Raw genomic sequence first — 25612 nt, 5'->3', positions numbered from 1 at the left:
ATCCAAAGATTTTTCTTGTTTTCACAGATATTTATCACACAGCAATTTCATGAGAGTCTTCACAGATATTATGTAACACATTAATTTTAAAATAGTCAACATAAAAATTTCTGGTTATGTATGGTGCTAATATTTGTACATTAGTACATTTACACATTAGTTTCAAAATACCCAACATCAAAAATTTATGGTTATGTATGATGCTAATATTTGGAATTTGAATGATTTGTAACGAGTGTAACAAACAGCTATCAATGCTTTCGTCCCAGGGTTGCCGCGGACTCAGCTTACGCAATTAGATATGAGAGAGGCTCTCAGTTTCTTCTTGAAGTCCTTGAAATTTTCGGATAGTTTTAGGTCAGAGTTCAGTTTGTTCCAATTTCTTACACCGACAACCGTCAGCGATTGACCTCCAAGTGTACTGGACACTTTCATACAGTATTTGTTTTCGTACAAAGACACCTGGAGCAAACCCGCACCAGAACAGGAAGGAAAAAAACCACACACTAAGCATAAACACATTCAGACTCCCAACCTCACCCATTGTGCTGCATATTCATTTCTTCTCTAAAGACAACGTATGCAGTACAGTGATGAGTATAGAGAGGAAACCCCTCAGAGCTTTGTCATCTTTTAGTTGCTGCTTTAGAGTCACCTTTACTTCTTCGATCTGTCTGTTGTCTTTTGCCAACTCATTGCTGTCTCTCTTTCCCGATGAGTCTTTCTCTTCATTATATACCCATCTCTCTATTCCTCCTTCCACCACAGTTTTATTTGCATTCTCACTATCTATAGTGTCCTCCTGTGCATCTCCCGCCTCTTCATTTGCCTTCCCAGTATAAAGTAACTCTCCCAGTATGAGTGTGCTGGAGGACGGGGCTTCGGTGTGCGTGTACAGAAAAACCCTCCAGGGGAGTGTGTGTGGTGGTGTGAAGGCCAGCGTCTGAATGTTGACAAGCTGCATTGCAGCCTGAAAGTTTTGAGGCGAACACTGAGTGACATTGCAACACCGGACGTGTTCTGTTATACAAAAACCATCCTCTTCTTCCACACCTAGGAGCAAAAAAAAAAATCACATCCTGTAGGAAGGTCATCTAGAGATCCATTCTTAATTTTTACTTATATTACTTTGTTACTAATTTTGATTTTGGTTGAATTTCATAAAATGTGAGTCACAAAAACAGAACAAAATATCTATCGAGTGAAGTGCAGAGGCCCAAATGAAACAATCAGTGTCCGATGAATGTTTTCTCATTAAATAGATAAGATAATACAGTGCGTTTGTTCCGGATCTAGGAGTAATCTTTTCAAATCACAGAGACAGGTTTGTTTGGCCATGAACCACAAGGCGCACCTTTCATTAAAGATTGATAGAGGAATCAAGGTGACACACAAAAGGTTGGCTCATTTGACACTAAAACCCTCACGATGATTAACTCAAGTGGTGAGAGTACGCCACTAAGTTAGTTGTTTTTAGACCAGACAGGACAGACCGTGGCCTTTGTTTGACACCATGTTACCTCGCAGCCAGACACGCTCAAACTCTCCTGCAGTTAAAGTAGGTAGCAAGCTGAGAGGGACGATGGCGCTGGGCGACGGGGCGTCTGCAGGCGATGGTGTGTGCTCAGTGACACCCTCTGAAACAGACGCATGGAAAGAAGCGACAACATTAAAGATTTATTCTTGGAACAATTGGAACCGTCAGCCGGGCCTAGAATTAATTGACGGCCATTGAAATGTATTGATGGGGAAAAAAGTAAAATAATAAACCTGATACATTCTTTTAAAAAATGCTTATAAACATTAAATTCCACCAGACTAAGCTATTTCTATGGTCATCATCAATTTTTCTATTCTTCCTTTGTTGTGACATCAAACAACCTAAAAGTCAAACTTAAAACATGTCAGCGTTAATCCTCGTCATCCGGAGTGTCCAAAACTTTCTCTTCAAAGCAGCGGATACAGGGGTGAAAAAAAAAGGGCACAAGTGCAAATTTGACATTCCTACATTTGACTTAACATGCAAAGAAAAAAATCAGTGTAAGCAAATCGATGCTCAGAACTTATTGCCATACATCTTCATTGTCAAACTCACCTGTCTGAACACTTTGAAGATGACATGAGTTCAGGGTTTCTGAGAGGTCAGAGATAGGGTCAAATGCTGCGTGTTGAGAGCTTCTGCCGTTTACTGATTCTGTCTCCGAGGTGCTTTGCCAGAGAGGCTTCAGAGTGTTGAAGATGGGAGCCCAGTGGCTCACAGGTTCTGCCGGACGGCCAATAAGAACGCCAAGGGAGGGATCAGACCTCCGACCCTGGAGCACCTTGCGCGTCTCGTCAACTCCGCATTGCAAAAGGCGGTAGTAGAAAAGTGCCTGATCACGGACACACATGTCCGTCTCCTCATCTGAAAAACAGACAAAGGTCTGAAACACTGATCTCTCTTCTGTTGAACACGCGCACAAACACACCAATGGCGTAATGCAGCAGCCTTCCAAGCATGTCCTGAGTTTCAGCCGGACGGCACAAAAACAGCCTCAAGGTGGCCGTCAGCAACTCCATCTTGACTGCCGGAGAGTTCTCACACCTCACTCTGTCAATGAATACCTCCAACGTGTAGGGGGCGCTGCAGACTCTATCGCCGTAGGTTCCCAACAACCAGAGCAAGGCCTGCTTGCCCTGGCAGGAGGAGGCAAAACAACGTTCCTCATTTATCTCCCCCTTTAATGACACACCTATACTCAGAAAATGTGAACTTTCGGGTTCAATTTACAGATAGATATTTGCGTTTTGGGGATGAGGCAATAGTGTTGGGTCGCCCTTACCTGGCTGTCCTGCAGTATCTCCTCACACCCCTCCAGAGAAGAGCACACCGTTTCACTGCACTGAGGACACACCCAAACTAGGTCCCGCATTGTCTGCACCACAGCTGCAGGGTTGGAAAGGGGACCAGAGTTGGCACGCAATAGCAGTCAATTAAACTACATGACAAGTCAAACACAAATCTGGTGTCGCTATAGAAATGATAATATTACCAGACGTGATATTGTCCTGTTTAAGCCCGAGCAGTCCAGTGAGAATCACTAGACATCTGTCACTGTAGCTCCGCCCAATACGACCTGCAAATTGAAAATATAAGCGACTCAAGCAAATCCGTAACCTCGGCATAAATATCTACGTCAGCAATTGATGACTAAGTATCAATTTGGTTGACGGTGGCCGTTTGACTCGAGCAACAAAAGCAAAGTAAATGACGTCGTCCACGCCTTCATGTTATGCAAAGTGAGTGGTTGTTTACCGACAGCTGATATTGCAGCCTGGGCAGTGTCTGTGTTGACATCAGTGCAGTATTCTTTCAGTTCATCCAGTAATATTGCCACGTTGTCATCGTTCACCAGCTCGACCAGTACCTGCGCACACAGCCGTACTCAGATTACTATCGCGAGAGGACTTGGCTGGCCCTGTTGATACTGCGATCAGGTTACAGATAATGCAAATGTGATATTTTGTGTGAATATTCAGATAAAATGATAGATTTACACCTGCTGTAGATGTTCAGACATAGATATAGTTAGACAAAGTTATCAAGAAAGAGAGAGTACAAGAGAGGGACCTACCTGCATCTTCCTCTGCTTGATAAAGGCTGGCTCAGCATAGCCGCAGAAGAAACGTTTGTAGTGGGCCCCCATCATGCCAGGGACAGACCTCAACAGCAACTGTATGAGGATCATAACATGTATCAGACTTGATCAAATATATATTTAAAACTACAACAGCATATTGTATCCATCCAAGCACCATTTTACATTGTCCAAACACACACTCGCCTGGATGTGGCAGAGCGCGGTGAACCTGATTTCTCTGGACGCGCTCCCACACGCGGCCAGCAGTGGGCCCCGCACTCGTTCTAAGGCTGCCAGGCTGACTTTAGGCAAGGTCGAGCACAGGCTGAGGAAGAGGCCCAGCGTGGAGGCCATGACCGGCGGGTGGGGGCTGACCAAAGAGGCGTCCAGCATGGACAGGATGTCAAAGAGCTCATCCTCAGACTGAGGTTGGTAGCGCTGGAGGATCTTAAGCACCTCACTCTGACCCCACACGTCGCAATCCTTCAGCCTGGGTCCACACACAACAAAGAATTTGTTTACATCAGCTCTTGACACGTTTGTTATTTGAAATCTTGGTCAACCTGTTTAGGAGGTGATGAGCAATGGGTTTGTTGATAGCAACCCCTCCTTCCTCCTTAAGGATTTCCTCCAAAGACCGAAGGCAGTTCACCATGACGACAGGATCCGTGTCCCTGAGAAGGCTGTACAACTCATTCACTACTGCTGCGTCTGTGCAAATGATCACCATAAAAGTTTGAGAAAAAAAAGTGTTCATTTTGTATTTGTGTATTAATGTCTTAATAATCAGATAAGCTGGAAATAAATACTTCTGAAATTTAACTTAGATTTGCCTCAAGCTTAGTCTCATGGATATAATTTGATCAATACAATTTTAAATATTGTTTTTCATCCAAGCAACTCACCTATTTCAGAATTTGGTTGGAGATTGTGCAGTTTGGCCCAGCCGAGCACGGCGACCCGTCGCACACAAGCTGCTCTGTCCCTCAGTCCTGCTGTGAGAGGCTGTTCCACATACTCCACCAAACTGGGCAACCTGAAACACAGACACAAGTCACTTCTTTACATGATCAACTCATCCAGAAGGCTGTCATGGGCAAACTCGAGAGTCACCTCAGGTTGGTCATGTTCCTTAAGGCCAGGCTGCGGACCATCGGATTTGGATCCTGACAATCCTTCCTCAGTGTGTTGATGACCAGCAGAGACAGCTCTGGATTCAAAGAGGCGTAGGAGCACAAGAAGACATAGACCAGCTTCTTCTGGACAATGTCTACTGTGGCACATGCTTTGACCATCTCACTGAACAGGCTGGAGACATCCACACCCTGTGACATCAGCCTGAACCACAGGAGGGGGAAAATGGGGAGGCAAGGGGGGAGGAGAATTCTTACTTTCAGTTTCCAGTCACTTAAGTCAAGTTATCCCTACTGCACATGACTGTAGTCTGAAACCTGATGGAGTCTTTCATAGTAGAACTTGGAGCATTCTGACGTTCTGAAATGTTTGCATGTGTATCACATTAATATTGTTGCAAAGATTTAAAAATTGTTCAACTTAAAAGATTAAAATATGCTGGTGCTTCAAGAACAGAGCCATGGACACTGCAACTATGGAGCTTTAGTTACTGTGTGTGTGTACATTCCACCAACCTGATGACTTTGAGGATAACGTTCCTGTAACGCAGCTGGTCAGACTGGACGTGGGGGTTGGCCAGAGCTCTATTCAGGTCCCTCACCGCATCCTCACTGCCCAGGTATGGCATGGTGGACGCAGATAACCTAAGTAGTCGCAAATCAAGATAAACTGTATTTCAAACACATGGCAGTCATATATTTCTCAAATTGAAGTTAAAAACCATCCGCAGCGCAACACCTTTAATGTACGTACAGTATTTAATTCACAAACTCTCACCGTCAACTCTTCACACCTTGTTATGTTTTGTTTTCCCTTTGGACTTCCGTGTTTCTTCTTCTGTTATTTCTGTTGATGCGCCTGCTGCCCCCTGGTGGTAGGCGAATTCGGAAGGAAATAGCATAATACTTTTAATACTATGCATTACGGTAACACGCCGGGGCTGCCAACCTGAGTGGGCTACCTTCAGAATAAAAGCTAAAAAGTAATAAATGGGCGTTATGATTCGGATTTACATTTTTTTATAAATGAAAGCTAGTAGTTTCAGTTATACCAGGAACGTTCACGTTGATTTAATAAATGACGTTAGATTATATTTTAATATGTATAACACAATTAGGCGTTTCACTCTGTCCTATTCTCCACCAATCACACTTTAACTGATAATAAAAAAAGTTCCTCTGTTGAATGTAATGTTTTTACTTGCATGTCACAAAAACACAAGAAACAAATTGAATGTTTTTTTTAATTACTGATTGTGAAAAGCAGGATATCTAGCAACAGCTTTAGCCCTCCAGCAAACCAAGTCTGCCTCACCCTTCCAGTGACAGACATCCACTCCACCCGGCCCCTTAGCTGGGATTTGTAAGGCAGAGTTTCATAAACTGGAAGAATGTGACTGATTTGGCGCTGGACAACCAATCAGCTAAAAAAAGCCATCTGTACCTGGCACCACGAGTCCAGACAAAGCTGCTCAAGCCTTCCTCTGGACTGTAATGTCTGAGCCAGACACAAGACAGACGCACAATTCGATTTGCGGAAGAAATTCATTCATGATACGTTAATTTCATCCCCTATTCAAATCAAGCCAACAAAACACAGCGGCCCACGTCACATAAAAACAATCCATACATAAAACACACACACTTCCGCTGGATATTCATTTTCACCTGTGGATTTGTCAAGGATGATTTGGAATGTTATTTTCTTAATTTACTTATTTGGCATTCTTTGCAAATACTGAAGATGACCGTTTGTAAAATGAGTCTGACATTGAGGTCTTAGTACAGCTTGATATCTGACAAGGTCATTTGTCCATTTGACCAACTACGACCGAGAAATATGAAAGTGATGATCTGTGCTTTCCAGAAGAGATGGGCAGCATCCTCGGCATTCTCACACACACGCACATTCATAAACACCCAGTTTAAGATGAATTGGGCCCAGGCAAAGGGCTGGCAGAGTTGTTTTCCTGATTGGCCACTTGGCTTCCTCGTGGTGGAACCTCAATGATACGGGGCTTGTCGATGATGCGAGCGCGACGGTCTCCCTTCTCTACAATTCCAATGATCCAGGCGCCCTGACCTCCAGACCCCGAGCTTTGGCTCTTCATCTCTGAACAAAATTTGGCGGCCTGCTCTCTGGGCAGACAAACCAGCAGCCCACCTTTGAAACAAGAGTGAGAGCATCATAAATGCAGTAGGAATACCTTGACCTTGCTTCACACCTAAATTATCTAAAGTAATATCACAATTTCAATCTTCGTGTATATTTCCTAGCAACAATAGTTACTGCCCGTGTTCCTACCGGATGTCTCGGATGATGTGCCCTGAACCAAATTGAATATGTTTCCGCATGCTTTGCTGACAGCAGTCATTTTGGCTATGATGGGAAGGTTATGGATGACGAAGGCCACATCGTTGCGTTGTTGTGTTGCCAGATTGATGGCGTGCCCCAGCAAACCAAAGCCTGTCACGTCTGTTGCTGCGTGGGCCTGGAACTTGTGCATAAGACCTGCCGCTGAGGGAAAACAGAAATGTCGAGACAAGCAGGTATTCAGATTTGCCTACGCATTCTTCTATGTTTTAAAATAATTAAATTGGTCTTTTTTTGCCATCCGTCTGTCGAAAAACAGATCATTTCAATGGATGCCGCATACCTGTACGGTTGAGCGTTGCCATTGAAAACATAGCTTCCTGATAGGCCTCTTTCACTTCCTGCTTGGTGACGACAAGCTTGATCTTGTTCCACCGATCAGGCTGGTTAGACAAACAATTCAAGAAAAGAAGATGTGTAGCGTCAGAATACTCGTAAAATGCGCAAATCCCGTTTGACTGCGCATTGAGTCGTACCGACCTGCTCGAGCCACTGGTGAGCATTAACAGCCACTTGTGTCCCCAAAGGCTTTGTGAGGACCAAGACGTCACCTGGGACAGCACCGTCTGGCCTGGAGAAAAGAGGAAGCACATCTAAGAATTATCAACCAACTGAAAAAAAATTTCTGTTGACACATTTGCGCTTACATGATGAAATCGTTGGGCTGGCAAACAACCGAGGCCACTCCCCCTACAATGATCCATGGATTGATCACCGTCTGGCCGCCTGTCACCGAAGTCCCTCCCTCCTCGGCAGCATCGCGGAATCCCCGAATCATGAGCGGCATGACGCGCTCACGGTCCTGCGTTATATATTGTGATCGCATGAACAAGGCTTTTTAGTTGATCTCATACAAAATTCAACCGAGAAAATAAGTTGAGAAATATGACCTTGTCATTCATCTTCTGGCTGACACTGAGCAGCATCAGCATGTTGTCGCACTCAGTGATGCCCATGGCGTAGAGATCACTGAGGACATTGGCACATGCAATCTTGCCCTGGAAGACAAAGGTCAAACTAATGATTTAAGGATCATAAGAATAACTAACATTCATGACTGTAGATGGCTAGAGCGGTTGTCAATAGGGATGCAGGTGGACTGGAGAAATGTGCCGACGACCCCTTGGAGGGCAATCCTCACCATCATGTAGGGATCCTCCACAAGTGGGTAAAAGAAGTCTGTTGTTTGGACTAAAGACAGCCCGCCGTGCCTAAGAGGGATCACACAGCAGTCCATTCCCACTCCTGAAATTAGACAGGGTGGAGAAATATGAATTTATGTTTCACATGTTACTGTGCATCGAGCAAGATTGCAAATTGTGAGTTGGCCTTTTTAAGGGCCAGATATGATTAGTAAGTTTCTCTCAAACAATTTACAGGCAATAACGCTACACTCAAGCCAAACGTGCACAGGGGTTATGATAATTTCTTAATATTTGTTATTAATGATAAGATTGTGCGGCCTGTAAAGATTGACATCCGGGGACGAGTCCTGTCAAAACTCCACGTAACTCAGAGAAGAAAAGAACATGATGGCGCAGAGCATGACCCGATTTTAAATTATGCTGACTCATGCTACCTTGTCAATTGTTTTTCTTATGTTTTGTTTTTTAGCTCGCACATTTTTGACTGCATAATTTTGGGGCTTGAACGGTGGCCAGAAACATTTTGATCCGTGACATATGAGCACACGTTAGCTAGCCCCTTTAGCTACGCTAGCTAACAAAGTCAGGCATCGCGGTGCTAGTTTGCGCAAGATCAACGGTTTCCTACCAAGCCGAGGGCCTGTGGGCAACTGTTGCGCGAACTCAGATGCGTTGTCTCCGTCCTTCCCTGGCCCGTCGGTCCGGTTTGACTCAAGTCCCGCCAGGAGTTTGAGCAGAGCCTCCTGCGGGACCTTGCAGCCTCATCCTTTCAAGTCCGAATAGGCAGTGAGACGAAAGCCTCGCTCCAAGCCGTGTTCCTCGGGGTTGAAAGGCTTGTACCCAGGGGGAAAACATCCCTCGGTTCCCATCGCTTCTGTTTGGGGAGGCGGGGAGGTTGAACCTGACATGTCGGTCGGGGGAAACCTTCAAGTTTTCAACGCGGGCGGAAATGAGACATGTAATCAGAAAGCTAGAGTCCACGATGAATGGAGGAGCGGGATGAGCGTCTAGCGTCAGTGCGCGCTAACAGGAAACGATAAAACAACTTTATATTATGTCAAAATAAAACATTAAGGTGACCGTCCAACAGGGGGTCTACTGTTTAATGACGCTAAATTGTGCACATGGTTCCAAAAAATCGGAGGTAGTATAAAGAACATTATTGTTTTAGCAGACTCAAATATAAGCATACATGAAAGGTAAAATTTTACGTGAAAAAATCTCATTTTATTTTGAAAGCAATGCTTAATTCCCGAATTTCAGTTGCTCAACCACGTCGGTAAAATGTCAGAGCTGAGAGTAGCACAAGAGCTGTACAGAACCACAATATAGAAAATTTACAACATTAATTTTGAAAACATCGTAGTCTAAACAGCCTACACACATTTGTCAATATCAGGGGCGCGCGAGCAGTTTTTTTAAAAACTTATTTTGAATTAATAACAGGCCGATAATCATTAACACTACGTTTCTAATAAGCCTAGTCAAAAAATTTATCTTTATATGATTCTGTTATATTTTTTTGTTTATAAGCAGCAGTTAGCAGCATCACGTGTGAGCCAAAGAACTGATTTATTTCGGAATTTATCAACAGATTAAAACAACTTCCACTTCACCAACAGAGCATCCATCATTACAGACAATAATCACAAAAACATTGACCTCAATGCGCTTACATTCAGATAATTGATAGCTACAGGGAGAAGTACACAATAAAGGTCCTCTGTGATGTAATCAACAGTATACACAGACAAAGTACAAAGAGAATGGCTACTTTGTTAACCAAGAATCAAACCATCTCTAGTACAGATATGTTTTGAGGTAATGCAAACATTTATGACCAAAACATACCATATTTGAATATACACCTTAATTTAAAGCTCACTAGGTTATCCGCTCACGTTACCCTTCAGGGAGATGGGGGGGGGGGGGGGGGGGGGATGATTCCACTGTATATTTTAAATATATCTTAGGTTCAAAGATTGACTATTACTAAATAACAATGGATGACAATTAAAGTACATATTTAATCCCACACACATCAGCCATTCCTTTCTTAGGATACGACTATCTCTGCAGAGTGAAGAGGGACAAAGAAAAAAAGACATCAGGCACCGAGTGCAAAAGCACATCTTGTCTGCCGAGCTGCAGGCAAATAATTACATGAAAAAAAATATAGGAGGCGGAACCGGGGAGAAGCAACAAACAACAAAAGAGGGAAAAAGACAGAAATGAAGACTGGAAAAACTACAGCAAAAAGTGAATGGGTGGACCAGGTCAAGAGGAATACGATGCTGTCGTTACTTTTTTCATTCACGAGAACAGTCCTGTGTTTGGCACATCTTCATTCCATCATCGTTGTTTTAAGTTTCCGTGTTAGGTTAACTTGATTTCACGTGTATTGCATTTAAATGCAAGTAAGGTGCGACTCCAAAACGTTGATTCAGGCTACACACCGAGCTGGATAGGGACCACCCCCCCTCCCGCGCCCATCTACACCGTTCAGCCATATCACTATAACTTTCAGATTAATACTGTTTGGGAGCTGAAACAGCTTCGGCGTAAACTCCGTAAAACTTCTGACAGTGTGTCACTACGGCAAACGATTAACAGACTCCTTTGTGCGCGGCCGGGTTGCCAGTACATCTGAAAGGAACTCGGCTGGATTGAAGTGCATGGACTTTGGATGCACCTTGGATCTTGGTGTTAGACAAAAATAAAAGTCACATCCCTTTGGCAGACACTCACATTCTTTACAAGGGTGATTGGCACTACTTAGTAGTAGATGCCTGTTCTGTTGTACAAATTATCGAGGGAGCGTGTTAAACTCTCCAGTTGCCCAGCAAAACTGTTCCGGCGTGAAGAGCCCCCATACTGCATGTCTAAGCAACAAAACAGGACAGTCATTTATTTAAAAAACAAACAAACAAAAAAAAAAACAGTGCTTTAGTACCTTTCTGTTCTGCAACATTGATCGACTGTTCCCTGCAAATATATCGATTACATTTAGCACCTACGATCCTGCTGTTGGGTCACTTGATGCCCTTTTCTTCGATCCCGTGTGGTGCGTACGAGTCCCTCCTCCACAGATCTTGATTCAATCAAATAAACGGGGAGGGTAAAGTGGCGACATGCCAAAGTCTAAAATTTTAATCGATGACAAGTGCTACTGTGAGAACGTTGTTATTCAGTTCACCTATCAGTGATTATAATGGTACGGCAGGTCGATTATTGAAGGGAAGATGAACTCTGAAATCTGTTACTGTATGCAGTCCATAACGTGGATTTGCAGCGTGTCCATATCTGGAGCCCGATACTGGCACTTGGGACAACATAATTCTGGCAGATCTTCAACTCCTGCTGCTCCTTGATTACCAGGCGGCCCCAATCCTGGATTACGGTAACAGGATGAAAGGGGCGCCGTGTTGAACACTCCGGCTGAGAATCCATCTGATAATGGAGCACAAGCATTCAAAAATATTTTTGCGCTGTACTGCTACATTCTCCGTCAATGTAACAAGCCAACTTAATCACAAACGTCCCCCATGTCAAGTACAGAAAGATTTTTTTTTTTTTTTTTTACAGTATTCATTTTTTCAACATTATTTGAAGTAATAATGTACCTGGTGGAGGCACAATGTGTGGAACTCGCGCTGGAAAGTCCTCCTGATGCCTCAACTTCATCTGCTCCATACGTGCCCTGAAACAGTATGGATAGCTTTATGAACCCACTTAAGACATCAATCGAAGATTATGTTGCATGCATTAAAAAGCAAATGCAGATGTTTGATGTAATCTTAACCAGATTCACTCAGGAGACAAGCAAGCAAGGAATATTTACCGGGATGCAGCTTCCTGTTTGAGCCTGTCAATCTCAGCCAAGGCATGAGTCAGCTGATCCTGCAGCTCTTCTTTTTTTTGGTTTAGTTTTTCTCTTGCTTCTCGTTCTGCAAGGAAGTCTGCCTTATAGATCTCAGCCTGAACACAGTTTAAGATGGACGAGAAGCAAGCTTTACACAGACGAAATACAAAAAAACTCTCTAATTGAAGAAAGTCATGTGTCAGTTTGACAGGAATGTACGACTAATGGTTTATGAACCACAACAACCACATTCAGCTGACTGATGTGTGTTCCTGCTTAACCCATGACAAAAAAACTATGGCAAGTTTTGACATGGTGTACTGTGTGGGTTTGGAGCTTTTTGACCCATTTCAAACGTAAGAATAAATGTCTAACCCTAACCCCCCCCACCTCTATAAATAAGCACTGTTAATCATGCCCACCGAAGAGGCCAACGACTGAACTTGTACCTGCGCGGTGAGGACGGGAACAGTCTCCAGTGAGCCCTTCTGTTGCTCTACCTCCTCCTTTAGCTTGTCAATCAGGTCTTGCTTCAAGGCCAGCGCTCTCTCTGCCTCCTCCAGCCGGCTGTACAGATCTCCTCTCTGGAAAACGTGGGTGGCACAAACATTCACATGCTAAAAGTACAGCAAATTACATGAGTAAGGCGTTTATTGTTCAATTTACTTTACCTCACTCTTGAGTATGGTATCATAGTCTTGAAAAAGACACGTGTAGGCATGCTGAAGCTGTGTCAGTTTTTTCCTAAGAGGGTAAATGAATACCAGAATTGAATTACACTTCATAACTTGCTAGCAGATTAACAATTAAACATCTCTCCCAACATTTTGGTGATTTAAGATATATTACATTTATATTCAGATAATCAAGTAGATCGTTCACAGACACAGTATAATAAAACTAACAATCAGTGGAAACTCGAATTAACAGGAACCAATAGACAGTCCACTCAAAACACTCCTTCTGCTGTTTAAGTGTGTTAGTTCCACAATTAGCTGTAATTCGCCACAGCGCCATCAACAGATCGAAGCTGGTCACGTGTTTTTGCATTACATTGCTCTCATACTAAATAGAATAGGTAAACAGTAGACCAGAGGAGGCTACAACACGTACTATGTTGGCAGGGGCGATTTCCTCGTCATAAAACAATAAAGGAAGCTACAGGGCAGCCATGTTAGCCACTCTACCACGTTTTGCACCGTACTGGGCTTTTTTAGGTTATGAACTCCCCCTTCCCCCCAAAAATCTAATGCATATTAAAACTGCGCATAGTAACTGGGTAAAATCAGTTTTCACAGGAATGCGCACAATATATTGGAATTAATAACAACGATTTCTGAAGTGTGTGCGTGTGCCCACTTTTCCTCGGTGACAACATGTCTCTCTGTCTTGAGGGCTTGCTCCAAGCTCTGAATCTGCAACATAAGCTTGTCCTTGTTCACATGATGCTGATTCCTCTGCTGCTCTAGTTCGTGCTCTGCCACCTGCAGCGCTTTCACCTTACTGCCCAATCTGCACACAAGTACAGCATATGAGCTCACATTCTTGTAAATCTCAACTACAACTTGGAGCGTTTGCATACTTGTCCTCCAGCATTTTTCGTTCTTGCTCGCTTTTTTCCAGGCAGCTCTGCCTCTCTTTGAGTTCTGCTAAGAGAGACGTTGCCTGAGCTTTGAGGGCCTCACAGTCCTTGTCCTTTTGTTTGAGCGCAGCCTCGGTTCTGTCACGCTGTGCGGAACTCTTCTGCAGGTTTTTCACCTTCTCCTCGAGTTCGCGATACCTATTCATAATTGAATCATAATTAACTTAATGTTCATTTACACAAGGGAAAATAGACCAGTTAAGAATTCTAATACATGTTTGATGGAATCAAATTATGCATACATCTACATTAGGCATAAGTATGATGACTCAGTGAGGATTCGAAAGTAAAGATTGTATAATTTTCGGGTGGGAGAATACCAATTTTCCAAATTATTTCTCTTTTAAAAAACTCAATCTTTTGCACAGTTTTAGCAAAATATCTAGCATCAAGGGCATTCTAATCAACATTAGAATAGAGAATGAACCTGTATGGAGAATGGGCATAAATAACTTTGCTCATGGAAGTTTTAGTCAAGATGTAAAAAAGAAAAATCATACTGTTGTTTGGAAATTAAAAAAAATGGCTTGTGTCACGACCGCTTAGAAGATATGCGGTGACAAAATTAAAGACATGTTTTGGTTTTGGGCCTAACAATGTTTGTAAAGCCACACAGACAAAAGCAGGAACACAGTGCAGAACAGTTAAGACATGCATTTGACCAGAAAGAAAAGCCACACAGAGCTGTGGGCTCACCTGCCCTGCGTGGCCTGAAGCTGCTCTGTGAGTTTAGCCAGGCTAGAGCTGGTGCAAAGAACAAGAATGTCGGGAGAAGGAAGTAGATGTAGCAAAAATAAGACTTCGATTAATTACAAGAATAAAAACCAACACGACAAGCACTCTTGGAAGATTCCATGTGCGTACAAAGTTAAGATTAGTTGACACACTGGACATTTTAGTCGTGTTAAACTGAAAACCTGGAAAAGAACTGTCATAAATGATCCTACCAGTCAGAGGAGTGCTGGGCTTCGCTGCGATGTTGAACAGCCTCCTCAGTAGCACTGCTTGCCTGTCAAAGACATTCAAGTAAGCCTTTTGCACCAAAATGCAAAATTGATACGCTATCAATAACTACTAGCAATAATTTTAGGATAAGACTAATGGTAATTCATTTATTTGTACATGCAAAACTCAAGACGAAGGGGTCCGAAAAATATTTTGCATTTGGCAACACTGATTCTACTTTGTTCACGGTCATGCTTTTGGTGCAAGAAGTGCACGTCATTGGGAACATGCTTTGAGCTATGGAATCAATTAATCAGCCCACCCAAGTTCACGGTGTGCAATTTGGGCCAAAGCATATCGCCGTTACCTGTACTTGGGCCAGTTTGGCCGCCAGCTGGTCAATGAAGCGACGCATTCGCTCTCTTTCTTTTTCGCCCTCGTCTCTCTGTCGCTCCAGCTCTTCATTTTTCTTTTTCAGATCTCGCATGGCTTCCTCCAGCTTTTCTTTGTGGATCTTCACTTGCAGGAAGTCATTTGCACCCTGAACGGGCTGTAGAGAGAGAAATGCACTGTGACAGAATTCTGAATGAGTTGCTAGGGAGCTATTGGATGAAGATGAAGTGGATTAGAGAGGAACCATATGCAAGTATCGGTGTTCTAATTGATAGGATAACGTGAGATAATGCCATGATAGTGTCCCATCGTTTAAAGGGTCCATTCATATGAGAACTTGGCTTCCAGCAACACCAGAAATAGCCACAAAGCCTAAATGGCCTTGAGCTGGATGTGTAGCACTAGTTCTTTCCCAAAAGATGGCACTGGTAGTGTAGTGCTACATGCTGATAAGGATAGTTTGCGTCAACAGAGCTAACAGGGATCCATTTTGTTTTGCACTTGACAGTCATATATGCTCATTAGATGGAAATTATACAAATACAGTCGATCCCACAGTGCATGCTGGGATGTCCCCTCAACTCTTACTAAGCTACGAGGAGGAGTTGTCTGTGTGTGCTGATCTGCTTCCTCCACTGTTTTCTTTTCCCGTTGATCCAAGATCTGGAAGAAAAATGAGAGGAACTCATTGACTAAAGTTGCTTGTTTATTATAATTTTTACTATAGCGCTTCCCTCGATGGATGTTTCTTTTTTCTCTTTTGTTTATTCATGAACAAATAGGGACAGGTTGGTAATGCGGGGAAAGCCCGGGGACGTTTCTCCACATATTTTGTCGAAGCTACTTGGTCCTCTGTTTCAATGATTCCATCATGGGGTGAAGAAAAATCACTCAAAGGAGACATTTACATTGCTGTACCTGAGGGTTTTCCTAATATTTTTTACTCTTGTGCAACCAATTCAGAAATACAGCTTGCAAAAGAATGATTTGTAAAGCTGCTCTCAAGGGACTCAATGACCAAATTATACATCATTATATGCTACATATAAAAAGAAGCATTACTACATTTGTGAAGTCCTGCTCCACTCAGAATGCAGGTGGTATACGCCCATGTTTTAGACACCGTGGGCAAGGATCTTCTGCAAAAGAAAAGCTTGCATTTCCTTGCATCTGGCAGTGCGTCGCTTGCTGGGTGCCAATGTAGTATGATTGGCTCAGTGGTAAATGTATTAAAATGTATGGTGCTTTGTAAAAGAACCAACCTGTGGCTGATCAAGAGGGCCATTCTTGGTTGGAAAAGAGGTTTCAGTCTGGCTGGAGCTACAACAGTGGTTGGATGAGGAGGCCGGTCCATTCACCAGGCCTTGTAAAGAGTGGTTCTCCTGTGCCAGCCTTTCCACCAGCGCCCTGGCCTCTTGGAAACGACAACTGAGAAATTCCCTATCTTCCCTCGTCTTTCTCTGCCAACACTCCATCTCTTCACAGCGCTGACGTAAGGCGAGGTTGCTTCGCCGTAAGGCCTCTAAAAGACAGCGTGATGGGAAAAGGCACAAGTTGTCAAATGGATGCACATAATGCATATTCCGTAAAGGTGACTGATCAAAACGTCAATTCTTGAGAGGTAGTTTCAAAATTACAAACCGTAAAACCATGTACATACTCAACTATAGCTTGGTGGTACTGCCTGTGCAGCTCTGCTTAGTTTTCTTTGTCTTACAAAATCACCACAAACCACAATATCCTTGAACACAGTTTCTGCAATGCACTGTCTCAGAAATCATGAAAACTTAAATAAACAAGGTATTAAGCGCACCTAATACAATGCAACAATGAAGTATTGTATTTTGCATCTGGTAAGGGAAGTAGGAATTTTCCTAAAAGGCAAGTTTGAAAACTATAATTTGTCAGGCAAGTTTTTGAACATTTGGACAAAGACATTTCATAATGCCAGTCACAGTAAAATAAACAAAAATTTCATCACACAACTGTCATTGATACATTAGCACAAAATAAAGTTGATGAAAAAAAAAAAAAAACAGCACTTCTCGACTTTCTAACGACCAAATATGTCTGGTGTAGTATAGCTCGGAGTAATTAAATGATGAAAAATATTAATCGTACATGTAACTTACTACTATTTTAAAGACCAATATTGTTGTGAGATACAAAATAATAATAATAGGAATCGTTATGTCAAAATAAAGATGTCACGGCTACGTGGGGGTTAAAGGAAGACAAGAAAATATGGAGTTGATCGCCATCTGCCAGTACAACCTTGTTTGTTAATCAAACAGCAGTACGTACCTCTGAGCTGCTGGTTGTCTCCGAGCAACCTGGTGACCACTTCATTGGCTGCCAGCTCAGGTGGGACCCTGAGGGCCCCCCCACTATCATCTCCTGACATGTCCCACTGCAGTGGGCCATCAGGTTGGGGCTGCACCATCCCTACAAGCACATGTAAACACCCATCAATACCCAATCTCGCCCAAATAATACATGTGTGCTAACACGCCATTTGCGTTCACCGAACCCTCCACCACACTGGACTAGTTCCCTGAACCATAACATTTGTAACGCTACCATCAGCACGGTGTCAACATGGATACAAAGAACCGCGATGGTCACCGAAAGAAAAACATTACGTCATCCTAAAGGCAGTGGAGGAAAACGCGGGACTGGGAAATATGCCTTGTTAGATTTTTACATATTTTAACATGGTGAAAAAGTCAAGTAAAATAAATAAAACTAAACTTGCAATATACCGATACTAAATATTCTCTTGACAGTCGTGTCGCGTACGGCTTGATCGTCATCGTGTAACGTTTCCACACAGTAGTGAAACAATGTATAAACTATCAACAAAAACTTAAGCATATCTTTATAACGAAACACTGAGGCGTTTTGTGTTACCTTTTATTCTTTTCCAGTGTTGTTATCCAGATAATCAGACAGGCAGTCAGGGAGTCGCTCGCGAACAACCTGAGAGAAACCCAGCTAGGTAGTCTATCCAAGCGGGCTAATGCTACACAGGTAGCAACTTAGCTTACACGGCTACTGGGGAAATGACTTCTTCGGTTTTCAGAAGCACTCGTTGACAATTCAAGGACCGGACATTAATAAAAGGGGCTACCTCCAGTTAAAAATCTGCTCCTATATTTTCTTCTTCTCGTAAAACGTTGTGCGTGGGACGACGTTAAAAGTAAAACACATGACAGGGCCAGTGTTGTTAGTAACAGCTAATCATCTTTGACCCCGAGTTTTGATTCTACGGCAGAACATTTTCAGCGAACAAAAGATTTCCAAATTTGTGGGGAGGCATCTCTTTATTTGTGTATTGTCTGAACTAGTATAACCATAATATAAAAAGAAAACAGTTTTCCTTTGCTTGCTGGTTCCTGGAATTTGAGGTATGTGAAGAGACAAAACTCGGGGCAAAATTATATCTTTAGAGGAAATCCCCTTCCTTCTTCCGCATTAGGTGTCTACGTCACTTTCACACAGCTACTCAGCTCTTATGGTGGAAGATCCTTCTTCGTACAAGATGCTTACCGCCACCACGGTTGGACTTTTGATAGTAGCTTGGATTCATCCAAGCCATGCACTCTATTTCCACATAGGAGAGACGGAGAAAAAATGTTTCATCGAGGAAATTCCAGACGAAACCATGGTGATCGGTAAGACGTTGGCTTTGTCGTTCGGCAAAGCTAGCTTAAGCCATCTGGCTTGCTTTGGGACACTGAACGTGTTAAGATGACTGTAACAATCGTATTGTTCCCAAATAGCGATTCTTTATTATTGCTCGGAAGATTTTTATTAATCATTCGCACCGATTCTCCATTTAAACACTTGAATGTTTCAAGGCAGATACTGCAGGAATTGTGTCGACCGGTTTCGTGACATTGCGTAGGACACGTGGATTATTCACCTGCTCTTTTTTTTTTTTTTTTTTTTTTAAAGGATGATCCACTCACTGACAGTTGACTTTTGTTTGTTTTATTAAGTCGGGGTCATTAGTAATAATTATATAAATTAATGCGGGAGGCATGCCAAGAAATCAACAATAATGAGCTCTGTGTGAAAGCGTGCTCAATTCAAAGTGACTTGATACGTTTTCATAATAAAAATTCAACAGTTGTGTTCTCAGTGGCACTTAGGTTCAGGGTCATCTTATCTTGCAATAAATATTATTTGCTATTTCAACTCATACAAATGTGCTCAGAAAGTGCGAGCAAACTCATTTCAATTCATGAGGGGGTTTAGCATTTGACAATTTTACCAGATAGAAGAGGGACTCATTTTGTTCATTTTAATGTAGTAGTCTGCAGACTATGTTCCATTTTTTAAATAATGATATAATGACCTAATGAGGTGCATTTGTCTCTTTACAGGAAAGTACAGTACTCAGCTTTGGGATAAACACACCAATTCCTTCCTCCCATCCACACCGGGACTTGGAATGCATGTTGAGATCAAGGATCCTGACACAAAGGTATGAAAAGAACATTAAATATTCAAACAAATGTTGATTATCAAGTTTAAAAAAGAACAAAAAATGGCGTTGATAGGTAGATTTGTGGAATTAATGACTCACTACAGCAAGCCCTGATGGGACAATCACAAATATTTAGATCATGATGGTGAATATGTTGAGGTGTTCTACTGTACTGCAAAAACAAAAATGTTCTTGTCCGATCATTGCAGGTCATCCTGTCTCGTCAGTATGGGTCAGATGGTCGGTTCACCTTCACATCTCATACTCCAGGAGAGCACCAAATATGTCTGCACTCCAACTCAACCAAGATGGCGCTGTTTGCTGGAGGCAAACTGGTAGGACCCAGCTTCTGATATTTTCTCATCCACCCTCTTATTTGATTACTCTGGTTGGAATCAGCTCAAGGGTTTGGAAACTACACAGTCTGTTGGCCTGTGCAATTCTAACTGTGATCTTCCCAATGTTGCAGAGAGTCCATCTGGATATTCAGGTTGGCGAACATACCAATAACTACCCAGAAATTGCAGCCAAGGACAAGCTGTCCGAGCTGCAGTTGCGTGCCAGACAGCTTCTTGATCAGGTCGAACAGATCCAAAAGGAACAGAATTACCAAAGGGTGAGTGATACATCGAACAAGCTGCTAGCTTGACTTTTCTTCGCTCTCCAGTGCCTAAAAGGATGTGTCTTTGCGCAGTATCGAGAGGAGCGCTTCCGTATGACCAGCGAGAGCACCAACCAGCGCGTTCTCTGGTGGTCCATTGCCCAGACGCTCATTCTCATCCTCACGGGCATATGGCAGATGAAGCACCTCAAGAGCTTTTTCGAAGCTAAGAAACTGGTTTAGCCGGAGAGTGAAGACAAGCAGCGATGGGGAGCGACAGACACGACACCTTTGGACAGACTTGAATGACTAGAACCAAGACTTGCCACGCAAGAATTTAGGCAGAGACTTTTTTTGTTGAGTAGCGGCCATGAATGAAGACGGAATGTGCAAATTGAAAAAGGCAGTGATCATTCTTTTATAACAGAACGACATCTAAGTTGCCTTTCTTATTTTTTTTGTTTCATTCGATTGACATTACTGGGCATCATTTGGTTACGTGTAAAGCAGATTTAAAAAAAAATTTTTTTGGGGAAATGGCTTCTTTGGGGTTCTGTAACAAGTATACTTTTAAGAAATATTCCCTTTTTCCAGCATCTCATTTCTGTTTGGACTTGCACTTTGAGGCAACAAGCTGCAGAGTCAGCCATTTAAAGGTTGTGGAGATGTGTGAAAGACAAACAAGCCACACCCACATTCATAAACCACTACCGGTACATAATTATTACTATCAATGTGTAAATCCGTATGCTTTGTCTGACCACAGCATTTTATTCATTTTTTCCCAAATATTTCTGAACATCACTAACTGAAACACAAATAAGCCACACCCACATTCATCAGCAACTAGATAGTTACGACTTTACAATTACACAATTAAAAAAAAAAAAGATTTTTAGAAGTGTCTCAAAGGGTTTGAGGTGTTTTACTTTGTTCTAAGGTGAGGGTATTGTCTAGAAGTTGTTTCTGTGATGTTCATGCAGTTCTGTTAGATTCCTAGCTGGTTGGTATGTGGATTTTTGGGAGGGTGAGTTTTTGTTATACTGTATCTTATTTATTTGTATGGGAATACCACAAAATCCTGTAGGTTCAGTTTACTTTTTTCCATTGATTGATGGGGAAGACTTAAGTCATAAGCGTATGGATTTGTCAGTATGACGTTTGAATTTTAAGTTACTGTTTGCAGGTGTTTCATTTAATATGTCCAACTCCATAGGTGCGCTACAGTCAACCATAAAATGTTAAGTCATGTTGATGTCAACTCCTTGTGCTTAATAAAGACATTTGGGCTATAAAAAAAGTTTGAAAGCACTGCTTAACAAATATAGGTTAAAAAAAAAATACACCAGCAACAGAGATATTTCTAAAAGTTTATTGCTCTGCTTAGGTGTCCCTAAGAGCACGATTCTAAGCACTGATTAAAGAGGAAGTCAAGTCAAACATTTCTTGCATTCTATGAGGTCCCATTTGTCTATACAGGATTGAGATGAATATTGTCTTTGTGGAATATGAATTAAGTAACAAAAGTCATCTGTTTTTATCCCTCTCGGTGTGGCCATTTTGCCTTGTGCTGCTGACTGAAAATGACATCACAGCACAGGATGTCACGATTATATGACATAGGCACATATAAAGACAATTTTGATTTGACTTCCTCTTTAAATGCTTGACTGAAGACATCTTTCCACCACAATATTTAAAACCATTGACAATGACAGAATCTTTTATGGTAATACACCAACTGGTACGGTCCTAGCTTGTGAAGAAAATCCTTTTGCGTAGCTCCCCTTGCGCCACATATCACAGCTAGCATTCCTTCTGATTTACTCGAGACGAATGAGTACAAAAAACCTCAACACTAAATGCACAAAAGTGATAAAGGGATGAGAGATTTATTAAGTGAAAAGTCCTGCTGTACCTGCACAATAAAAACTGGAAATAAATCCTCACAAACTCCAGCTCGATTCGGTTTATGGAGAAAATGTAAACAGAATTTTATTTGTTACGGTTGTCTTCTAACTTCTAGCACAGCTCGAAGGTGACAGCTGGGGGTACTGTACCGTTTAGTGGCAAAAGATAAAAAATATATAGATTTTATTAAAATATGCAATAATTAGGCAATCTTAACCCAATGTGTGTGTGGGAGTTTGCAGCGCTCTTCTTGTTAGCACATTTTATAGTTGTATTGTTTCTCTTACAAAGGAAATTGACAACTTATTAGTGTTCAGACTGTCAGATGCTGCATTTTCTTAGCGGCTTCTTCAGACACCTGCTTGGCTGTTTTCTCCGGGCTGGGAGCCGGACTGGGGGCGGGACTGGGAATCGGAGTGTTGGCTGCGCTATTGGGATACTCCCTGTTGCCGAAGATGATGCTTCCCACCCGAACGTTAGTTGACCCAACTTCAATCTGCAATGCAACAGCATCAAAGCTGATCAAGAGTTCACACTGAAAAACAATTCATGGTTTGTCACATAATCAATGGAAATTAGCCAAATGCTAATCACTCATATTTAGCATATCTAGTGTTGCTTATCTAGCTTCTTGTTTTTTATTAGTTTGTTTGGTTTTTTTTGTTGTTTGTCTCATGTGAGTTTTCTTATGCTTGCGTCTAGAAACGGCCCTGCATATTTTCTGCCTTCATGCCCAGGTCTTCTTTCATACCATTTTTTACTCTCTAACGCCGTCTTGTGGCAAGTCTTGGGACTCGGGAAAAAAGGAAAACCGCGTTGCTTTTTTGAGATCGATTTTGTAATTCAGTTGTACTTGTTTATTCAAGCACCGAGGATGCGCTTGTAGGCCGAATCCTAGTCTTACTACAACTACAGTGAAAACAGATTGGCGACACTGGTCCAGTTTGTTTTAATTTTTAACATCCAGGCCAAGTTCACTTCTACGATATTCATCACATCTCCTCTTTGTTCTATGTTGTTGTCACAACCCCCACAAAGACAATGCATATAAAGATTCGTGGAGATAAACTTTATCCCTTTTTTTCCCCCAAATTGCCCAACCTTTAGGACATTCGACTGTATAATTAAAAAGAAGGAAAAGAAGTGTTTGTAATGGTCGTTACTCACGGCATGTTCAAAATCTGTGGACATCCCCATGCTGAGCTCCACCTCATCCAGAGGCAGCTTCAGACTGTCACAAACCTCTTGTCGCCGGCTCAGAAGCATCTGTGAGCAAGCAAACATCATTTAAGGGGCTAAAGAAGGAAACCGTAGCTACAATTTGGCCTGTGACAAATAAGTTTGGATGGACAAATGTATAAATTTGGGGAAAAAAAAACCCTCAACAGCACAATGTACCTGAAAGTCTGGATTTGGGCCAAGGGTTAGGTCGTAGCCGTAGCGTCCAATGGTCATGAGTCCTAAGAACTGCAGAGCGGAGCACTGTGACACGATGTGCTTGACGGTATTGACTGCTTCTTCTGGCGGGAGGCCGTATTTACCTACGTTTGCACATGGACGTGCACACGTATCAATTTTTGACGTATCAAAGTTTGACGACGAGTAGAATATACAGCTAACGAGTCAACACTCACTCTGTTCACCACTGGTGTTGATCTGCACCATGACCTTTAACCTCTGCGCGCTCGCTCCTCTGATACGCAGCCATGAGCTGTTGACCTTGTCTGCCAGTTTTGCAGAGTCAACCGTCTCAACCAAGAACAAATTTGGCACACCTGGGGAGAGGGAGACTTAACCAAACGCACATTTCAAAACGCAAATCCGACAGTAAGCCTTTACTCACCCAAGAGTTTGTTGACATTGTTCTTCTGTAGATGACCAATAAAATGCCACTTGATTTCTGGGCATGATTCTAAAATCTGGAATATTGGATCATTAGAGTAATACAGAAAATTTGCTTTGTAAAAGATGTCAACTCACCATAGGATCTGAAGCTTTATCCACAAGTTCATTAACCTGGTGTTGAGAGACAAGCATGCAGTTTATTTATTGTCAATCAAACGGATAAAAAAAAAAAAAGGACTGCTGCATACTCACATAATTTTCTCCAAAGTTACGCTGGCCTTGGTTGTAAGCCTCCACCACCATCTCAGGAGGTTTGGTTTTGCTGACAGCGACAAGTCGAGGTGGCACAGCTGGTAGCGTCTGAGGAAAAATTGTGTCCTAAGCAATGTACTCTTGAGATTATTGCAATATTGAAGTCTCTAGAAAATTTTTTTTGGTCTATATGTGCCGACTGGCGACTAGTCCAGAGTAGAAGCAAGCATGGACAAGTTCCAAGTAAAAAGTCACATTTTGTTTTCCCATTGCGTTGGATTAGCGCATCATTTCATGCTATACTTCTATCTAATGCACTGATTAATTGGTGACAGCCAATCAGCACGATCGATTGTCACTGATGGCTCAAGTCTTTTTGCATACTGTGATCAATGGCCTCATTCATTCAAATCATATCTAAAAAAAGCACAAAAATCTCTTAATTCTTCACGATTGTTAATATTGTTTTTAAGTTTGTGCCCACGTAGCTCCGCCCCTGTCAGACTAATGTAAAGACAAGAGTAGTTGTGTATGTCGATCAGTGGATGTTGTGTACTTCATATTTGTATAGTAGCCCTTTCTCACACCACGCAGCCACACCGAGATTGCCATCATCTCAGTGCATCCCACATGCATGCAGGTGCACGACGAAAGATTGAGCTGCCACCTCCACCACGCGTGATGTTATGAGCCCCACTCGCTCTTGTTCAAAGGTTGACATTTGACAACCTTACATAACCGAATATAGCAACGCAGCGCCACCCTCGGGGAACCACGTGAGAGCGGCGCGACCCGCTGGACTTACCCGGCCCGTAACGTACCTTGGGTCGTCGGGATGCAGCCTGGTTGACCCGCTGCACCACCGACTGGAGCGCCTTGCCTACCTCCTCCGACATTGCTATTTTCCACATGACGTCGAGAGGCTGCGGCGTACGACGTAATAGTCTACGTCTCCTGTGACGACAATTGTCTTTCAAAATAAAAGCTAGTCGGAACAGGAAGCGCGGGGATCTTCTTCTATTGGTTGTTACTTGGCGGTTAGCAAACAACGTAATGGCGCATTAGCGCCAACAACTGTTCGAAAGTTTGCATCCTGATCTCTCGACTTCACTTACTATTCTACTGGGAAAAAAAAAAGAGTTGAAAAAAAAATAACTACGACTCCCTGGCAAAAAACACCACCACTCTAGGAGGATGTTCATTTAGTTGTTAAATCATGTAGGAAAAAAAATCACAATTAATCGGATTAAAAACATGTTTGAATTTCAATCCCTTTATTCAAAAACAGGACATAATTTTAGATGAATTATGATTCCGTTAATGTTTAAGCAAGAGCAAATATCTAATTATGATTCAACTCTAAGATTTTCAGCCTACTTTTCTTGAGGGCAACATAA

The 25612-nt window shown here is 42.4% G+C and overlaps 5 protein-coding genes across 10 annotated transcripts; 1 reads left to right on the top strand and 4 right to left on the bottom strand.

Moving 5' to 3' along the window:
- Window positions 1–539: 539 nt before the first annotated feature.
- On the bottom strand, window positions 540–5625 carry ap4b1 (adaptor related protein complex 4 subunit beta 1). 3 transcript variants are annotated; one of them, XM_088370074.1, is made up of 14 exons: window positions 5548–5625; window positions 5270–5398; window positions 4734–4958; window positions 4526–4656; window positions 4184–4331; window positions 3825–4110; window positions 3615–3713; window positions 3296–3407; window positions 3033–3116; window positions 2823–2926; window positions 2469–2676; window positions 2096–2404; window positions 1521–1637; window positions 540–1053 (listed from the first exon to the last, which is right to left on the bottom strand). In XM_088370074.1, exons 2-14 carry the CDS (start codon window positions 5380–5382, stop codon window positions 557–559), a joined length of 2433 nt encoding a protein of 810 aa, XP_088226200.1. In that variant the 5' UTR covers window positions 5383–5398; window positions 5548–5625; the 3' UTR covers window positions 540–556. The 3 variants fall into 3 exon arrangements, with proteins under 3 accessions (XP_088226200.1, XP_088226198.1, XP_088226199.1); XM_088370072.1 differs by having other exon boundaries at window positions 5532–5622; XM_088370073.1 differs by having other exon boundaries at window positions 5508–5580.
- A 354-nt stretch (window positions 5626–5979) lies between these two features.
- On the bottom strand, window positions 5980–9295 carry sephs3 (selenophosphate synthetase 3). Of its 2 annotated transcripts, XR_015857210.1 has the most exons (9): window positions 8901–9295; window positions 8269–8372; window positions 8018–8125; window positions 7775–7929; window positions 7608–7698; window positions 7411–7510; window positions 7059–7271; window positions 6558–6917; window positions 5980–6516 (listed from the first exon to the last, which is right to left on the bottom strand). XR_015857210.1 is itself a non-coding variant. In XM_088369568.1 (8 exons), the coding sequence occupies exons 1-8, from the start codon at window positions 9178–9180 to the stop codon at window positions 6679–6681; spliced, it is 1290 nt and encodes a 429-aa protein (XP_088225694.1). In that variant the 5' UTR covers window positions 9181–9295; the 3' UTR covers window positions 5980–6678. The 2 variants fall into 2 exon arrangements, 1 of the variants encoding a protein (XP_088225694.1); XM_088369568.1 differs by having other exon boundaries at window positions 5980–6917.
- A 532-nt stretch (window positions 9296–9827) lies between these two features.
- On the bottom strand, window positions 9828–18365 carry ikbkg (inhibitor of nuclear factor kappa B kinase regulatory subunit gamma). 2 transcript variants are annotated; one of them, XM_088365555.1, is made up of 14 exons: window positions 18025–18365; window positions 17419–17559; window positions 16377–16636; window positions 15703–15777; window positions 15089–15271; window positions 14724–14785; window positions 14473–14520; window positions 13717–13914; window positions 13494–13646; window positions 12806–12878; window positions 12584–12718; window positions 12114–12250; window positions 11896–11972; window positions 9828–11722 (listed from the first exon to the last, which is right to left on the bottom strand). In XM_088365555.1, exons 2-14 carry the CDS (start codon window positions 17555–17557, stop codon window positions 11532–11534), a joined length of 1731 nt encoding a protein of 576 aa, XP_088221681.1. In that variant the 5' UTR covers window positions 17558–17559; window positions 18025–18365; the 3' UTR covers window positions 9828–11531. The 2 variants fall into 2 exon arrangements, with proteins under 2 accessions (XP_088221681.1, XP_088221691.1); XM_088365565.1 differs by lacking the exon at window positions 14473–14520 and having other exon boundaries at window positions 18025–18361.
- Window positions 18366–18585: 220 nt separating this feature from the next.
- On the top strand, window positions 18586–21507 carry tmed4 (transmembrane p24 trafficking protein 4). Its single transcript, XM_088365591.1, has 5 exons — window positions 18586–18788; window positions 19503–19603; window positions 19816–19941; window positions 20076–20222; window positions 20301–21507. Exons 1-5 carry the CDS (start codon window positions 18629–18631, stop codon window positions 20448–20450), a joined length of 684 nt encoding a protein of 227 aa, XP_088221717.1. The 5' UTR covers window positions 18586–18628; the 3' UTR covers window positions 20451–21507.
- Window positions 21508–21565: 58 nt separating this feature from the next.
- plpbp (pyridoxal phosphate binding protein) lies at window positions 21566–25141 on the bottom strand. 2 transcript variants are annotated; one of them, XM_088365580.1, is made up of 8 exons: window positions 25037–25141; window positions 24216–24323; window positions 24099–24134; window positions 23962–24037; window positions 23753–23893; window positions 23517–23659; window positions 23286–23384; window positions 21566–22614 (listed from the first exon to the last, which is right to left on the bottom strand). In XM_088365580.1, exons 1-8 carry the CDS (start codon window positions 25124–25126, stop codon window positions 22432–22434), a joined length of 876 nt encoding a protein of 291 aa, XP_088221706.1. In that variant the 5' UTR covers window positions 25127–25141; the 3' UTR covers window positions 21566–22431. The 2 variants fall into 2 exon arrangements, with proteins under 2 accessions (XP_088221706.1, XP_088221703.1); XM_088365577.1 differs by having other exon boundaries at window positions 25021–25135.
- Between the last annotated feature and the right edge of the window lie 471 nt (window positions 25142–25612).

Source organism: Syngnathus floridae, chromosome 2, assembly GCF_059516105.1.
Source record: "Syngnathus floridae isolate MCC-2025c chromosome 2, RoL_Sflo_1.0, whole genome shotgun sequence".
Taxonomy (NCBI): domain Eukaryota; kingdom Metazoa; phylum Chordata; class Actinopteri; order Syngnathiformes; family Syngnathidae; genus Syngnathus; species Syngnathus floridae.
The sequence above is the reverse complement of the archived record's forward strand: the minus strand, read 5'-3'. Positions and strand labels throughout refer to the sequence as shown.

What these genes read in the sequence shown, in the direction of transcription:
- plpbp (XM_088365580.1), bottom strand. Translation starts at nt 25,126, where the DNA reads ATGTGGAAAATAGCAATGTCGGAGGAGGTAGGCAAGGCGCTCCAGTCG. An exon ending in ATAAAGCTTCAGATCCTATG is followed by an intron (nt 24,038 to 24,098) that starts GTGAGTTGACAT and finishes CCAATATTCCAG; the next exon opens with ATTTTAGAATCATGCCCAGA. An exon ending in CAACACCAGTGGTGAACAGA is followed by an intron (nt 23,660 to 23,752) that starts GTGAGTGTTGAC and finishes GTGCAAACGTAG; the next exon opens with GTAAATACGGCCTCCCGCCA.
- tmed4 (XM_088365591.1), top strand. Translation starts at nt 18,629, where the DNA reads ATGGTGGAAGATCCTTCTTCGTACAAGATGCTTACCGCCACCACGGTT. An exon ending in AGACGAAACCATGGTGATCG is followed by an intron (nt 18,789 to 19,502) that starts GTAAGACGTTGG and finishes GTCTCTTTACAG; the next exon opens with GAAAGTACAGTACTCAGCTT. An exon ending in TCAAGGATCCTGACACAAAG is followed by an intron (nt 19,604 to 19,815) that starts GTATGAAAAGAA and finishes CGATCATTGCAG; the next exon opens with GTCATCCTGTCTCGTCAGTA.
- ikbkg (XM_088365555.1), bottom strand. Translation starts at nt 17,557, where the DNA reads ATGGTGCAGCCCCAACCTGATGGCCCACTGCAGTGGGACATGTCAGGA. An exon ending in CTTCAGGCCACGCAGGGCAG is followed by an intron (nt 13,915 to 14,472) that starts GTGAGCCCACAG and finishes AATTATGAATAG; the next exon opens with GTATCGCGAACTCGAGGAGA. An exon ending in ATACCATACTCAAGAGTGAG is followed by an intron (nt 12,719 to 12,805) that starts GTAAAGTAAATT and finishes CACGTTTTCCAG; the next exon opens with AGAGGAGATCTGTACAGCCG.
- ap4b1 (XM_088370074.1), bottom strand. Translation starts at nt 5,382, where the DNA reads ATGCCATACCTGGGCAGTGAGGATGCGGTGAGGGACCTGAATAGAGCT. An exon ending in GGCTGCAATATCAGCTGTCG is followed by an intron (nt 3,117 to 3,295) that starts GTAAACAACCAC and finishes TTCAATTTGCAG; the next exon opens with GTCGTATTGGGCGGAGCTAC. An exon ending in GCTGCTGCATTACGCCATTG is followed by an intron (nt 2,405 to 2,468) that starts GTGTGTTTGTGC and finishes TCTGTTTTTCAG; the next exon opens with ATGAGGAGACGGACATGTGT.